This window comes from Centroberyx gerrardi, chromosome 11, assembly GCF_048128805.1.
Source record: "Centroberyx gerrardi isolate f3 chromosome 11, fCenGer3.hap1.cur.20231027, whole genome shotgun sequence".
In the NCBI taxonomy this organism is placed as follows: Eukaryota; Metazoa; Chordata; class Actinopteri; order Beryciformes; family Berycidae; genus Centroberyx; species Centroberyx gerrardi.
This window is the reverse complement of record NC_136007.1, coordinates 13,595,222-13,611,288: the sequence shown is the minus strand read 5'-3', so window position 1 is coordinate 13,611,288 and position 16,067 is coordinate 13,595,222. Positions and strand designations below refer to the sequence as shown.

General features: G+C 44.7%; 1 protein-coding gene across 1 annotated transcript in view; it reads left to right on the top strand.

The window, feature by feature from the left end:
* dchs1b (dachsous cadherin-related 1b) overlaps window positions 1-16,067 on the top strand; it is a 77,257-nt gene that overhangs the window by 43,442 nt on the left and 17,748 nt on the right. Inside the window, exons 5-9 of the mRNA XM_071902818.2 lie at window positions 10,194-10,382; window positions 11,869-12,100; window positions 12,546-12,782; window positions 14,089-15,153; window positions 15,619-15,806. Coding sequence (XP_071758919.1) covers window positions 10,194-10,382; window positions 11,869-12,100; window positions 12,546-12,782; window positions 14,089-15,153; window positions 15,619-15,806 — 1,911 coding nt within the window. The remainder of the gene's footprint in view (window positions 1-10,193; window positions 10,383-11,868; window positions 12,101-12,545; window positions 12,783-14,088; window positions 15,154-15,618; window positions 15,807-16,067) is intronic.

The window sequence follows — 16,067 nt, the reverse complement described above, 5'->3', positions numbered from 1 at the left end:
TTGTATAGCTTGTTTAGAAGGCAGTGTGTCTGTGTCTGTGTGGGTGAGTGCTGTATTAACTTGAACCATATCAGTATTGAGCGGTTAAGTCTTGCCCGTTGGCCCAATATTAGAATAAGTTTCTATGAACATCTAAGACTAATGTGATGACAATAATAATACCAATATTGTTGATATGTGATATCTCAGCGTTTACAGGAAGAATCCCTTCTGCTTCCAATCTGTGAGCGCTGCATGTTAAGACTGGCAAACAGCAGCTTTATCAGAAAAACTCGCCCAGAGAATGTAAACACGGAGATGACAGATGGCATTCTCATCAGCAAATACCCAATTTACATCCAGTTCAAAGTTTTAAGCCAATGCAACATTTGGCTGATGACAGAATCTTATGCAGAATATTTTAATGAGGATTCTGTCGCGAAAGTCGACATTGACTTATTCCTTCAGCTGCGTCTCAACAGCTGTCTGTATGACAGATAGTTGAAATCACATCTATTGATCTCTTTTTTCTGTGCCCTCCTCTCCCAGATGGACTAATCAATACCCATAATCAGAACTACTCTCTGTGTCTGCCCAAATAACACACACAGAGAGACACACATGCACAAACAACATAGTTTTTGGGTGTCATAACACAACATCCGCTAACAATTATCCCTACAAATCCCATAGTAAATTATGAAGTTTATTATTGTTTATTATTATAAACCATTTTCTAGCCTCTCATCCTCTTCCCCTTCTCCCCGTCTGTCTCTTCCCATGCAGACATGCTTTGAACATAAAATACGAATTAGAAACAATAACCATCAACAAGATGCAAACCCTCAAATTCCAAGTGCCCACTCGCAATGATATAGTCTAACAGTAGTCTGAGAGTCCTACACACTCGTCAAAGAGAAAATAAAATCCTGTGGCATCCCAGTAAAACCTCTCGGGAGGCGAGGAGGGAAAAAAGCAAAACAGATTCCACACTCTCTCTGTCTCTTTGTCATGTTTTTATTGGATAAACCGCTAAAATGCCCAAACTTATATATACACACAAACAGGCCTGCGCCCAAACTGGGAGAAATCCTGGGGCTGAAACATAGACGCACCGTCCTAAATGCATGCGGCTGCCGTTTTAGCTCGGTGTCACAGCATCTGAAATTACCCAGAGTGCCGTTGCAGAGGCAGCCGTGGGGGCCCGTCGCTCTGCCCATCATTCATCCTCTCATCCATCCTGTCATCCACAAACCCGACAGCTCGGTCTCAGACAACAGTCCACTGTCTTTAGGTCTGACTCCGCAGACTCCCTTTGTACTCCGTCACTCCTTAATTACTGTTTTCCGTTCATCCGTGGAGCTAAATTACAACTGGAAGACAATGAGTGATAATCAGCGCTCACTTCATATTATGGACCTCGCTCTGTAAATCAAAGCCGCTGGTGGACTCACAGAAAGCTTTTCTCTCATGTATTTTGTTCTCAGCTCAGCCTTTACCCCGACTAGTTTGCTATCTGCAGTTTTTACTATTTTCAGAATGCATAAAACAGAATTGTTGCGCTGTTCGTCAGCAGTGTATACCAGCGTTGGGCCTCATTAAGCTCACGAATGTCTGCGTTTGATTGCTGACCAAGGATCACTTACAAGGGCGCTGTGGTGATTTCCTCAATTATGTTGTAAGAAGCAACTCTGATCCTGAGTTGATGTTTGTATTCGAAGAGTCTTGATGCAGACCAGATTGCCTCTATCACACGCAGAGGTTGCAGATATTACCTTTACACCATATAAACATCTAAACAACAGAATCGCCGTAACTGTGAATATACAGCAACAGTTTTTATTTGTCTCTGTAGGTGGTGGACGTACATGTACACACTCGACCCCTCGCCTTTGACACCTGACCTCAAGTTCCTCATTAGCTTCCCTGTTAGCAGAGAGCGCCGCTCAAATCCCCGGTTCTTCACAGATATGCAGATCTGTTGCTCGCAGCTGCTGTCGAGTCTCGGAGGTGGCTGCCGCGGTGAGAGGCAGACGCAGACGCAGACAGAGAGACAGGGTTTAAACGGCTATAAATATTTAACAGTAAGTAAAAATAGGGCTGATTTCGGAGCTGATTAGGCCAGCTGTCAGTCAGAGGGCTCTATTCTCTGCAGGGTTCACTTTGAAAAGGATCTTTAAAGGGGGGGGCACACACACGAGCGCGCACATGGGTTAAGAGTTGCCACATTGCGGGGCTTTGCACAAGATAGGATCACTACCATCTAAATCCCTAGCGCCTCTTATCGCTCTTCAGGGCCCAGTTAGGTGATGTCATCCCTCATTGTGCTGCCCTATCCCTCTATCCATCCTTCCATCCATCCCTATAACTAGCTTTTTTATCTCCCTCTGACCTTAGTCTTAACCTCCATTCACAGTCTACCCCTTCTCCTCTCTGTACCTCTTTTCAGCTGAGGGACAAAGGAGATGACAGCTCATTCTTGATCTATAGTTAATGGTGACAGACCTGGCATAATATACATACACTGTCAGTCAAAAGTTTGGACACACCTGATTGAATGTACTATGCTTTTCATTCTCTTAAAGCCATTTTGATCTAAAGGCTTATGCTGAAATGCTCGAAATGTGTTTTTAGATAAATATAAATAGTGAAGTTGATGCCTATGTGTGAATTTCTTTCCAAAGCCTTTGCCTTTCCATCAAGGCAAGTTTTGATGTCTTTACTATTATTCTAAAATGTGAAAAATAGTCAAAAATAAAGAAAAATGTGTGTGTCCAAACTTTTGACTGGTAGTGTATACTGTAGGTTATGTTGCTATGGCACCGTCGCTTAATTATGTTTAGTTTTATTTCAAAGACAGGAAAAAATACACACTCTCACCACTGTCCTATTTTCACATTGCCACGGAAATTGTTGTGGCACTGGCAAGGCAAGTTTCCCTGATGAGTGACAGTCCAACGGCATAATTCAGAGTATCAGATTCCTACTGAGGCCCATCATTTTGCTCCTCGCTAATCCTTGAGCGCAAGCAGGCGAAGGGAGTGACAGCGTGTCGTTAAACTAACATGGGTAAACCAGGCCTCGAGTCCTTTGACATCAGATGTAGCCCAAAGATAAACTTCCTAACACACACCACATGTCCACATGTTAAACTCCACCGGCTGAGCAATAACTCTACAGTTTACTCCATGGCTTTGATAGTGGAGCATCTACAAGTGTGTATCAGTGTGTTTGTGTTTGCGTGCGAGTGTGCGTACGTGTTTGTGTGTGTGCATGCACCCATGAGTGTGTGTTCATGCGTGAGAGAGAGTCAGAGAGAGAAAGCTGTGGTGACTCTCCCTTATTATGTTCATTAACGATATTAGCGTTGTTTCTTCCAAATATAGAAGTCACTCTCTCTCCCTCCGTCTCTTTCACCTCCCTCCCCTTCTCTTCCCCTCCGCAGTTTGATGTTCCTAATCATTTCCAGCTGCGAACTCCACATGAAAGACAACAAGCACTTGCCGTAATAGGGTGCTGAAAGAAAGAGCGAAGGAGAGGATAGAAAAGAGGGGAGAGACTGAAAAAGAAAAGGGGGAGGTCAAGGGAGGAATGGAGATTGAATGAGAAGCGAGATGAAGCCCTTGGTCCTCGCTTCCATTTCAAGGCCTCATGTTATCATTAGCCCTGCCTTTTGTTCCTTTGCCAAAATATCCCCCCCCCCTCTCTCTCCCTCTCCCACCTTCCTCTCTCCTCTCTCCTTCCCTGCCATATATCTTAATTGTACCCACAGTGCCTCAGCCCATTGGCAACAGAGAGGCAGAAATTGATTGAGACTTGAGAATCCCTAATGTGAGGAATGTAGCTCGCTAGAGAGCAAAGGAATGTGTCAGTGGGAAAGAAGTAAGAGAATTAAAGGAATGTTTTAGTGCTCTCCGACAGGGTTTTACTTTATCGTTAGTTATTGCCGTTAACCCTGGATTCTTATTTCAGTTCTTTTTAAATAGCTTTTACCCAACATTCAGGCATTCAGTTCACAAACTCCAGTCCGTCACGTTCTGTTTTGTTACTGCTATTGCTTCAATCATGCATATGGTGGAACTGCATTTGCATTAATGTTAGGCCTCTTCTTGGCCTTCTAACCTTTGAGATGATGATTGCTTTATAGACAGTGCAGTCAGGCCTGGCACCAGTCAGAGGAAGAACAGATTAGATTGGGACAACTCTACGTTTTACGGGATTTATCCATGAAAGCCTATAGAATCTCTCTCTCTCTCTCTCTCTCTCTCTCTCTCTCTCTCTCCTTCTCTCTCTCTCTCTCTCTCTCTCTCTCTCTCTCATGGCACGAGAAGCTATAAAAGTCCAGAGCAGAGAGCTGCAGCTGGGGCTGAGAAGCAGAGAGCAGCGGACTCTCACTCTGACACTAACTGATGTTTTACAGAGACAAACTGCAGAGGACAGCAGGATCCATCTGGACCAGCGCCCACATCTGGAGGAGAAAAGAATAGAGAGGACAGGAGGAGAGGAGAGGAGAGCAGAGGAGAGGAGAAGGAGAGGAGTTGTGAGAGGAGATATAAAAGGGAAAAAAAGCAAGGAGTATGGTTGAATGAGAGAGGAGCAGAGAGGGACGGCCTGGGCGGATGAAAAAGAAGAAAAGGGGTAAAGAGTAAACAGGGAGTGAGAAAGGAAAAAGAGTAAGAGCTGGAATAACAGTCTGCTGATGTCATACACCTCCTGTCCCTCTTGGGAGAGGGTTGGGAGAGTAGAGGTGAGGTTTGGGCGGTATAGTAGAGAAGGTTTTGGGCTAGATGTTGCCCGATCATGATCACTAGACACTGCTTGTTAATCTGCACCACATCCCAGACAGGACCCCCGCATTATATACCACTGAAAGATGACTCTGGATGATGTGTGTGAGTGTTGAGTTGCACAGCGGTGATGACGAGGTGTGCGTCTGAGGTCTAAGTGGACCCTCGGAGAGCGATCCACCCTATCTGCAGAGACCGAGGGGAGAGAGAAGGAGAGCGACAGAGAGCGTATACGAGAAAGAGAAAGACCAAGAAGAAAAAGAGAGAGAGAGAGAGAGAGAGATTATGTGCAGACGCGAGGAGGAGCGAGGCGGATGAGTGATGAGGTCTGGTTCTTTGCTAATGCTCCAGTGAGGGATCGCTCCTCTACTGTCCCGGCCAGCGATGAATGGCTCTCCATGGACAGAAAGCTCCGGGCCCGAGCGCTGGCTGAATCCGATACTCGGCACGCTCTTCCTGGCTGTTTTTCACATGGTCCTTACCAGGATGACATGTGCTGTGTGAGACTTTGGTTGCGTCTTTCAACAGATATATAGTCCGTCAATGCACTGCGCAATGTGTAAATCAAGTTATCGTATAAAAATCTTTAACAGCTGTAAGTATGCTGGATGAATTTACTTTTGTCGTACAGTAAGTCGCGATGGTTTGCAGATGCTCAGCTGCAGCAGCACATTCTGAAGCCAGTTTATGTTTTGATGCATCATGATTTTTGATGCATCATGATTTTATTCCACTGTTAAAGGGTCTGAAATGCTGGCAGAAAGGCAAAGTACCTAAAAAGTACTGTAGAAACTACACAGCAGGTGGATCTGGCAGTGCAGGTGGTTAGCAAGTGCAAATGCATGGTCTGATTGGTCAGGTGTCATTAACATTCAAGGAATTTAGCTGACACTCTTGAGTCGCCTTCACATCATATCGAAAGAAGTGGAAGAACGGGATGGCATCTTCTTTTTTTGTTTAAGTTTAATTCATTGGAACATCCAAAAATGTTTTATTTATGTATTTGAAATCAACGATAAACAAACTGTAGCTTTTCCTAAGTGGGGTTGATTTTATTAGTGTAAATATAACCAATAATTTTGTTATTTATTACCTTGGAGTTCCCTGCTATGTTTACTGCCCGTATTGACACACTTCCGCAATTTGTAACACCAAGTGGGAGATAACGGATCCCACAAAATATTCCCACATGTCCTACTTGTAATTACCAGGACGTTAATGTTTTTTCCCAGTCAGCGGCTCGCATTAGCGATAAATCCGATATTATATGAACGCAGCATTCCCCAAAGCAACTTACAGTGAGTAAGGAGGTTCAGTATCTTGGTCTAGAGCCACTTCAACAAAACACATGGCTGTTGAGGGGATCCAAACCTGTGACCTTTCAGTTATGGGGCAGCCTCTCTAACCACCACACCACCCTGCCACCCTACAATACACCCCATTAATGATCCATCAAGAACAAAAACCCTGCTTAAATATGAAAGATCCACATGGCGTATACCCACAAATATCATGGAGACGAGTGCTACGCAAGCATAAACTACGCGGTTGACTGTAGCGCAGGAGAGATTTAGATGTTGAAAGGTATGGGCTGCTGTCTGTGTTTGTGTTGCTATGTACTTGTGTGTTTATCATTGCGGGATACCTCAGGAGAGTATGATGATGAATGGTTGTGTGTGGCGGAGGCAGTCTGGGCCGGTCAGGGATCAGAGAACAGGCTCAGACGGGGGAGGAATTCCTGCCTGGCAGACGCTCTCATCTGACCTGCAGGACTCTTAATTCAAGAAGACGCGGAGAGTGTGTGTGTGTGTGTGTGTGTTTATTAGATTACCTTATCAGCGCTCAAACTGTACATTTTTGTTTTTCATCGTGACAGTTTGGATAAGCAAAGCAGATGCGGAATACAGTAACAAACTGAGTCAGTGAGATTCGATGCAAGCAACCGGACCATGTGGTGTTAACATTGGATGCAGTGCTGTCAGATGGATTGACAGGAGGAAAATGTGCTGATGACAGAGTTGATCCTTATAGGCTCCTGTCGTTTCTAGAGGCTTGCTGCTACTGCTTGCACCTTGAACTGGCGTTGGCTTTGAGAATAGTCAGTGACATGTATTCTTTTTGTCTCTGTCTCTCTATTTTTGTCTATTTCTGCCCCCCTCCCCTCCAATCTCTCTCCCTCCCTGTTTATTTTTTCTGTCTCAGCATCTCAAGACTGGAACCACATAACCGCTGTACTGTACTTAGTGTGTTGCAGCAAACACCCAAATCATTACATCTTTTATTTTATTGCTCCCTAAGTTTCCATAAAAGTATGTTTGCATAGAGGTTTTCTTAGTGCAACCTTGTGTTTGTCTTGCATATTTTTTTTTCCAGCATAAGGAATCCATACCATACTGCAGAGGGTTTTTAAATTTTACAGTGTGTGGAGAATCGATGTCCTGCTCTGCTTCTTGTTCCCAGTCTCAGTTCTAGTCCTCCATTCACAGACTTTGCCTTACTCCAAATGGTACTCATGTACCCCGTGTCCAACCCAACCATGCCCAGTGATTCACTACAGCACCTTCAGTAGTCCTGCCTTTCTTTCTTTCTTTCTTTCTTTCTATCTTTCTTTTTTCTTTCTTTCTTAGTCTTTACTGCCTTATCCAGAGTAGGACACCCTATCCCTCTTCTTTGTGCGAATGGACAGATTTTCTGGGGTAAAAATGGAGGTGACGATGAAATCACCCCTTCCACCAGGTGGGCGGTCATGGCTGTTTAAAACTCTTTAATTAGATTTAGTGAAAAGGATGGGGTCATCAGTGTGTGTGTGTGTGTGTGTGTGTGTGTGCATGTGAGTGTTTGTCCAGTCCTCCTCACCACAGGTGGCTAATCCATCACAACAGCCAGAAAGATATGAGGAACACCCAGATATAAGCCTAGATCCCAAAGATAGTCTTACCCTCAACACTGTACTGCATAGGAAGTCCCAGCGATGATCTAAAATCCCCAACAGTAAACACTGACCAAAGGAAGAGGTATAACCCCAAAAAATACCACAACAGTCTAGCCGTGGTAATAGGGCGACGCAAAACCCTAAAGGAGGATTTATAATATTACCGTGTTTTAATATCCTTTAGGAGCAACAGTATGAGGCAAGGTGGTAGTGTTACAGTCTGTTATATAGGCAGTAGGAAACGCAGGAGAGAGGTAAGCCTAATGTTGAAGACATGTGTCGGTGGGACGGAAGGAAGGTCGTTGCCGGATTGCCGGATGTCTGCTACGGTGGTCCCGGGCTCTGTGGGGTTTAGAGCCAGGCCGAGGTCAGATGTAGGATTCAGCTATGTGATGAAATCATTATACAGTAAGCCCAGACGCAAGACACACTTCTTTTACCTCTTTTTTATTTTTTTTTATTTTAACCTAAACCTTTTAACCTAAAGTCACCTGCACATGCTTGCTTTTTTCCAGCAACACCCTGCTTCACATTCATACAGTTACACACATTCACACCTGGGAGCTGCTCAGCACAGCCATAGTTTTCTACTGTTGGCTCTACTGGAGCAGTTTGGGGTTCAGTGCCTTGTTCAAGGGAACCTCGACAGTAGTTGTTGATGGCGGGGAGAGCATTACCTATTCACTTTTCCCCATCCACCTTTTTTCCAAGGTCACAAGCCTGCTGCATCCAACCTCTAGGCTACAGCTGCCCCCATGTAATCATAATTTGACCTCTTTCTCACGCTCATGCTGTGCAAGGCAAGTTTATTTATATAGCACATTTCGTACACAAAGGCAATTCAAAGTGCTTTATACAATGTATGTAAGACATTAGATAAGAAATACAGGATAAGATAAATAAAAAACAAATACAAATAGATAAAGTGTATAATAGGAGAGAATAACTAAAGAATTAAAAAAGAGAATAAAGATCAAGTTGCATGTGCAGTATATTATCCTCCCTAGGACATTTACAATATTCACAGTAAACCTGAATTTCACTCCAATGTATGGCAACATGTTTTACAGGAAAATAAATGTATCCTCAAAAAAAGAACAGTTTAAAATCAGAATACTAGGTAATCCAACTCTTTAGAGATCTGAGTCAACTGTTGCCTTCTGGGAAGAGGCCGCTTGACGGTGAGGCAGTGATGTCATAAGGTCTCCTGGATCTTGGCTGGGCTTCAAGGCTTCAGGATCTGAGAGAGAATGCTACTTTTAACAACCACCATAAACGCCACCAAACAATGTTATGGGCCAGTGTAAAACTTCAGTCAGAGGCAGGAGCCCCAGAGCTCAGAGGACATTTCCCCTTTGTGTTTTGCAAGGAAATCTTTGTTGTATTATGGGATTTTGGACTATTTTAATAGATTTAGTCGGAGCGTACAGTGTATATTTGTGTGTGTGTGTGTGTGTGTGTGTGTGTGTGTGTGTGTGTGTGTGTGTGCGTGTGTGTGTGTGCGCATGTGCAATGCAAGGAGGATGTTAGATAGAAATAAGACAAAATAGGTCAAAGGTTAGGTCAGGACCTCTGCCCGTTGTGTGACTTTGTGTAAACAGTTTGAAGTCCTTTGTAGAGAGAAATGGAGTAAGGATTAATGTCAGAACCATGACTGAGGTTTTTCACATGGCTCACTCAGTGTGTGTGTGTGTGTGTGTGTGTGTGTGTGTGAGAGAGAGAGAGAGAGAGAGAGAGAGAGAGAGAGAGAGAGAAAGAGAGTGTGTGTGTGTGTGTGTGTGTGTGTGTGTGTGTGCATGCCCTCTCCACTGGGTGAGTGGCACTGTCACAGACAGTCTGTGTCTTATTTAAATGCCAGTTAAAAGCCAGTTCTGACTTGACCTTCCAACATCCATCAGCATGCCTCTCCTGACCCCTGAACCTAACTCACAACCCCTGTCAACACTTCTCCTCCTCCTCCTCCTCTCCTCTCCTCTCCTCTCTATCTGTTGCATCTTGTCCTTACTCTTTATATTTTTCTAACCCCCCCTCTCCCTCTTGCATCATGACCTTCCTTTCATTACTTCACTGTCTTTCTGTAAAGGTTACCTGTCAGTTCTGTCTTCCTGTATCCATGGTTGCGCAGTCCCTCCTGTGTCTTTGCCAGTTTTTCACACACACCAGAGAGAGTTTTTTTTTTTACTGATCATCATATCTGTGATCTATAAAAAGTGAATTACTCTCACAGACACTCAGTTTATAGCGCTCTGGAAATCATAACAAATGGTGTTATGGCGTGTGATATTTGGACAAGTGCAGAAGTATGGGACCGTCTTATGGATGTTATGGTGATACCAGAAGGCCCTAAGCTCATATATGATGTAGGTTTTCCCTCATACAGACTTCTTGACCCACTTGGTTTGTGTAGGTGTGACTCCTTTGAAACCATTCTGTCTCCTGGGCTGTTAGGCGCCACTGGACCGTCCGTCTCATACTCCGTGTCTCTGTTTCTTCAGGTGTCGGCCACAGATGAGGACCGCGGTTCGTTTGGTGCCATATCCTACACCCTGGGTTCGGGTTCTGGAGCCTCGGTGCCGACCCAGTTCACCATAGACAAGGAGACCGGGCGGCTGTGTACCAGCTCCGCTCTGGACCGGGATGAAGGATCGGACAACTTTGACCTCTCTGTCACCGCCACGGATGGAGTACGAACAGATTTACCTTAAACTGTGACTTCACAAACAATATAACGATTAGTAGTTGTGATCTTTCTGATCTTTTCATTCTATCTGACAAATCAACCTTTAACCTTTGCATGTTTTGAGTGATCAAAGCTGACCATAATTGAATTGACCTGCTGAAGAAAGCCAAAATACCAAAAAAGATTGAGCGCGTTAGAAGAAACACATTTCAGCTGATTGTGTTGTGTTTACAAAAAGCTCAGCCTGCTAATAGTGTTGACGCTCCTTATCCGCTTTGTGATCAAACGTTCAGGATGACAGCAACCACGACAAATTAAAGATGTGTGCAGCCTTACACAAATAAATCTGATCAAAGACACACTCAGGACATCTTTAAGATGACAGCATCCTGTCCCTCACCCAGTGTCTTCAAAAAGCAAAAGGGAAACAGCAACGGCATGGCAAAGCAATCAGAGGAAAAGAGACGGGGGGAGCGGGGAGAGAAAGTTAAAGAAGTAGGAAAACAGATCCATTTAAACAGTCCATTTAAGTTACCATTTAAGTTAAATATGATGCCATACTTGACCATTTAACAATCCACATTTACGCACCCTCAACTCTAGAAGCCTACCTTCCCCATAGACCCATACACACTTAAAGTATCACTTAATCACATTGGATGCACTGGAAGAGGCACTGGAACTGTACATATGGTGCAATATAACATTCATTCCCAAGACCTTTTGGTTATATTACAACTCAGAATACATAACCATATTGTTGTTACAAAATGTATATGTATATAGTATTTGTAGTATTAGTATTATTCACGTTTTGATCTCCTCCACATTTTCTCAATCTTTTGTGTGTGTTTCCCCTGTTTGGGTAAAGGTTGATTTTAATTCACTTTTATAATACACAACCCACCCCGAACAGCATATCCTCTGTCCCATCCCCACCCCCACCCCCACCCGCACCCCCACCCCATCCCCGGCTCCATCCAGCTGGTGTCTGTTCCCTTCGTCTCGACTCGCTCTGTTATTAATGGTCTCGTAAAACTAGGCCTGCAAATACACTGTAATGAGTGTAAACTATTCCCCTCACTGATAAATGCGTACGACTGTTGATTGGCTCCATATTTCATGGATCTTCAGCGGAGAACTCTTCTTTTTGCCTTGCTTCAAGCCGCTTCGTCTTTACAGTGTGACATAAATCAATGTCACAGTTTCATAGCATGAAAGTCCTGTACTATTGCCTGTCACTGAGGGATAGAAAACGAATTTGGATGCTGTCTTCAGGGATATACAGTGCAGGAAGGGAGGACGAGCCATAATGAAAATAATCATCCTTATTCCTTCGCCTTGCCTCCCTCTATCTCAATAAACTAGTCAGTTAAATTATGCGTAGGTGCACACTCATGTTACTACATATACACTGCTCACATAATGTTTTCATCTAATGTATTTTGAATCAAATCTAATTCAAATGTTTGCGTCCATTTCTTTTCCAGGGCGGTCTGAGCTCGGTGGTCCGTGTCAGGGTGTCGGTGGTGGACATCAATGACAACCGTCCCGCTTTCTACCCCGTCCTCTACACAGTCAGCCTCAGCACCCACAGCGCCCCGGGAACCTCCGTCGTCAAGGTAACGGCCAACGACCCTGACTCTGGGGAAAACGGCAGGGTGACTTACCGCACCGTACCTGGAGGAGGCTCCGCTTTCTTCACCCTCAACAAGGACACTGGTACGTGTGTATGTGTGTGTGTGTGTGTGTGTGTGTGTGTGTGTGTGTGTGTGTGTGTGTTTGTGTGTGTGTGTGTGTGTGTGTGTGTGTGGTAGTGTGGGCATATGTGTGTCCATGTGTACATACTTGTAAATATATAAGTATATTAGTAAATCTATAATGTATCAGTTACATTAGTTTAGTTTAGTTTAGTTTAGTTTAGTTTGACAATTGTAAAGAACTGTAAAAAAAAAAAAAAAGAGCACTTTGATTACACACTAAAGTCAAAGTTTTATTTCCACTGTGGTAAAAATAAAAAAATAAATAATAATAATACAAACTGTCAAAAAAAGAATAGGAATGTACTTTGTGTTTTTTTCTTTGTGTTTTTAATAGAGGAACAAGGGAAAAGGATAACAGTTACCTTAGTCATCATCTTCTTTTCTCCCACTCTCTTCCTCTGCAGGTGTGATCTCTCTCTCCCGCTCGCTCCACGGTAAAGCCAACACGGTGATCTCCATGGTGATATCAGCCGAGGACGGCGGAGGTCTGACCGCGCCGGTCAACGCCAGGGTGAACGTGAGCGTGGTGGGAGGCTCGGTGGCGTCTCCCGTGTTCGAACAGGCGCAGTACTTCTTCACCGTGTCCGAGGACGTTCTCAGAGGCACGGCGGTGGGCGTGGTGCGCGCCGCTGCCAAGACAGGTGAGGAAGTGTTCGGTCTCAGGTGTCCTGCTGAAGACTTTCACTCTGAGAAACAAGAAGTATTGCACTGTATGTCTGTGTTTCATGGTTATTGTCGTACACTAAAGCTGAAAGATGAAAACTAGGTGTTAAAAAACATTAGAGACTTTGTGAAAAACGAAAACTAGCTAAACTACTAAACTAAAATAAAATAAATATGTGAAATGTTTTAGTTTTCATCTTTTTGTTTATATCCACAGTACAAAAGAGAATGCATGTTGGGCTGAGAATATTTGGCTATTTTTACTGAATACTAAAATCATGTAAATACATTTTTTAAATAATTTCAGATTTATTGTTTGTATTACACAATACCTGTTGTAAACATAAACAAAACATCTGTTCTGAACTTCTATCATGATACCTTTAAAAAACACCACCCCTATCAAAAATAGTAAAAGTAGAACTGAAACTAAATAAAAAATAAATGTAATTAAACACTTATAAAAAAGAAAAAATAAATAAATAAAATAAGCTAAAACTCCCAAATCCACACTAAAAAATAACTAAAACAAAACTGAAATTGAAATAAAAATGTAAAACTATAAAAAAAGAAAAGAAAAAGTAATCGAAAACTATAATAACCCTGCTGTCTTCATTCCGTCTTTGGTAACTTCAGGCTTACTTTTTTCTGTTTCATATGCTTTGCCAATGCAAGCCTTTTCTACATGACTTACCTGACAAGGCAGAACTGAACAGAAGAACAGAAGTCCCGGGACAGAAAATGCACTCCTGACCACTCGCATGTTACCTTAATGGAGTGGAGAGTGTACGATGCCTTACCTCTCACTCGAGCAGTTGTACAAATAGACAAGCAACAGGAGCACACACTCCATTAGGAAATCACATCCATCACACAGCGCGGGCTTTACCAGGGATTATTTTCACTCTGGCCAGACATTTATTTTCTCTCAGTATTAATGACGGAGAAATGGATTTGGATGGGCTGCGATTCCGAGTGGGAGTCAAGAGTGAAGTGGTGCAGCGGACAGAAGCGCTCTCATCTGTCTGTCTGTGTAACTGTCCGACACTTTCTGTGAATCCAGCCCTTGATAACACTTGAATGAGATATGAACTTAAACATCTCTACATACACATAATGGATAGTATGGGTCTGACGTGATTTTTTATGTATTTTGAATGCACTTACCTGATGAAGAATGGAGGATCAACAGTTTTAACACAGTATACTGTATGTGCAAACTCTTTCTCTCCCTGTGTCTTGGTCTTTTTCTCACTCTTCTCTTACTCTGTCTCTTCCCTCCAGGTGTGTCTAAGGATATTTTCTACTCCATCTCGTCTGGAGACCCAGACGGTTACTTCACAGTGGACAGTGCTTCTGGTACCATCCGCACCGCCCTTCCTCTGGACCACGAGACTTGCTCCAGTCTGGACCTGGAGATCCAGGCGCGCTACGGCTCCCCTCCGGCCTACGGGACCAGCCGAGTTCGCCTCACCATTTCAGACGTCAACGACAACGCCCCCACCTTCCTGCCCTCCTCCTCAGAGTCCCTGCTTTTACCCGAAATCACAAAAATGGGGACAGTTATCTACCGCATCCAGGCCACCGACCGGGACTCGGGTCATAACGGTCAGCTCAGCTTCGACCTGGTCTCTGCCGGGGCGGCGGGCAGCAGTGGCCAGCGGACGTTCGGCGTTGACCGGGGCAGCGGGGAAGTGCGTCTGATTGGGAGTCTGTCTTACGAAAGCGTCCCTCGCTATGACCTTCAGGTGATTGCGAAAGATGGCGGGGCGCCACAGCTGAGCTCCACCTTCACCCTCGTGGTGCACATCCAGGCGCAGGACGCACAGGGCCCCAACTTCGACACCCTGACCTACCGAGTGGAGCTGCGGGAGAACACGCCGCTCAACACGCGTTTCCTCCAGGTCCGAGCTCTCAACAGAGAGGCTGCTGGGAACGGCGGGGGCTCCTCCTCGTCTTCCTCTTCCTCCTCCCCCGTGTCGTACCGGCTGCGGCCCGACGGCGACGCTGCCGGGTTCGGCATCATGCCGGACAGCGGCTGGCTGTTTGTGCGCAGCTCTCTGGACCGCGAGGCCAAGGACATGTTCCTGCTGACTGTCCTGGCCACCTCAGGCCTCGGGGGGGCTGGCAGGACCGGCAGCGCCACGGTGAGGGTGACGGTGACCGATGAGAACGACAATTCCCCCAGACTGAGCCAGGAGAGGGTGTTCCTGGCCGTCAGAGAGAACCTGCTGGCTGGGACAGGTTTCGGCAGGGTGTCTGCTACAGACAGAGACGCAGGACTCAATGCTCGCCTCACCTACAGACTGCTGCACACTGACAGGCACTTCCAGATCAACTCACAGACTGGTGAGGAGAAACAACATTCGCTTTTTCACTGGGATTTGAGAAAGGCAATGTTTACTTCCTTGATTTGATGTATTTCCTGTTGAAACGGGATGTTGGGGCGGGACATAATGGAGTGAGGGATCATTCAAGTCTAAACCAACTGAATATCAGTCAGGGAGAGAAATGCAGTTTTAATTAATGGGAGGGTCGGAGGGGCGGAATTGTTCAAAAATCTCTGATGGTTTTATTGGTTGGAATTTCTATTTACTCCTACTAAAGCAGCATGAGTTTACCATTAAAGATACAAGAAGTAATGGGAGTTCATTTCATGGGGATTTTAAATATCAGTGAGTTGTGTTGTAATAGTATTGCACTGTATGAAATGTAGTTAGTAAACACAGTAACTACTTTCCAACCAGCACAAATACCAGTATGATACAGTTTTAAGGCAGTGTTGAGGAATTCATGTTTTTTCTTTGTCTTCAGGTGAGATCAGCACCCGTCTGGCCCTGGACAGAGAGCAGCAGTCCAGCTATCAGGTGGTTGTGGTGGTGCAGGACGGGGGCACGCCACCCCGCAGCGCCACCGGCACCGCCCACATCACTGTGCTGGACGAGAACGACAACGCCCCCAGCTTCAGCCACGCCCAGCCGGACAGGGAGCTGCTCATAACGGTGAGAATGAAGGGAGATGAGAGAAAGAGGGGGTAAAGAGCAGGTGCTTTGAGAGATGAAACAAGATGAAGAATGATGAAGGGAGTGTAAAGACCTGTCTCTCACTTACAATTAAAACATTTAATTGAGGAAAAAACATATTGCTGCTGTCAGGTGAAAACCTTGTCTCTCCAAAATGTCAGCTTTTCAGGAGCTAAGAAAAACAGCCTTGGTTTCTCATTGACCACCAAGTAATTTTTAGTTTATCCAATGGGGTTTGAA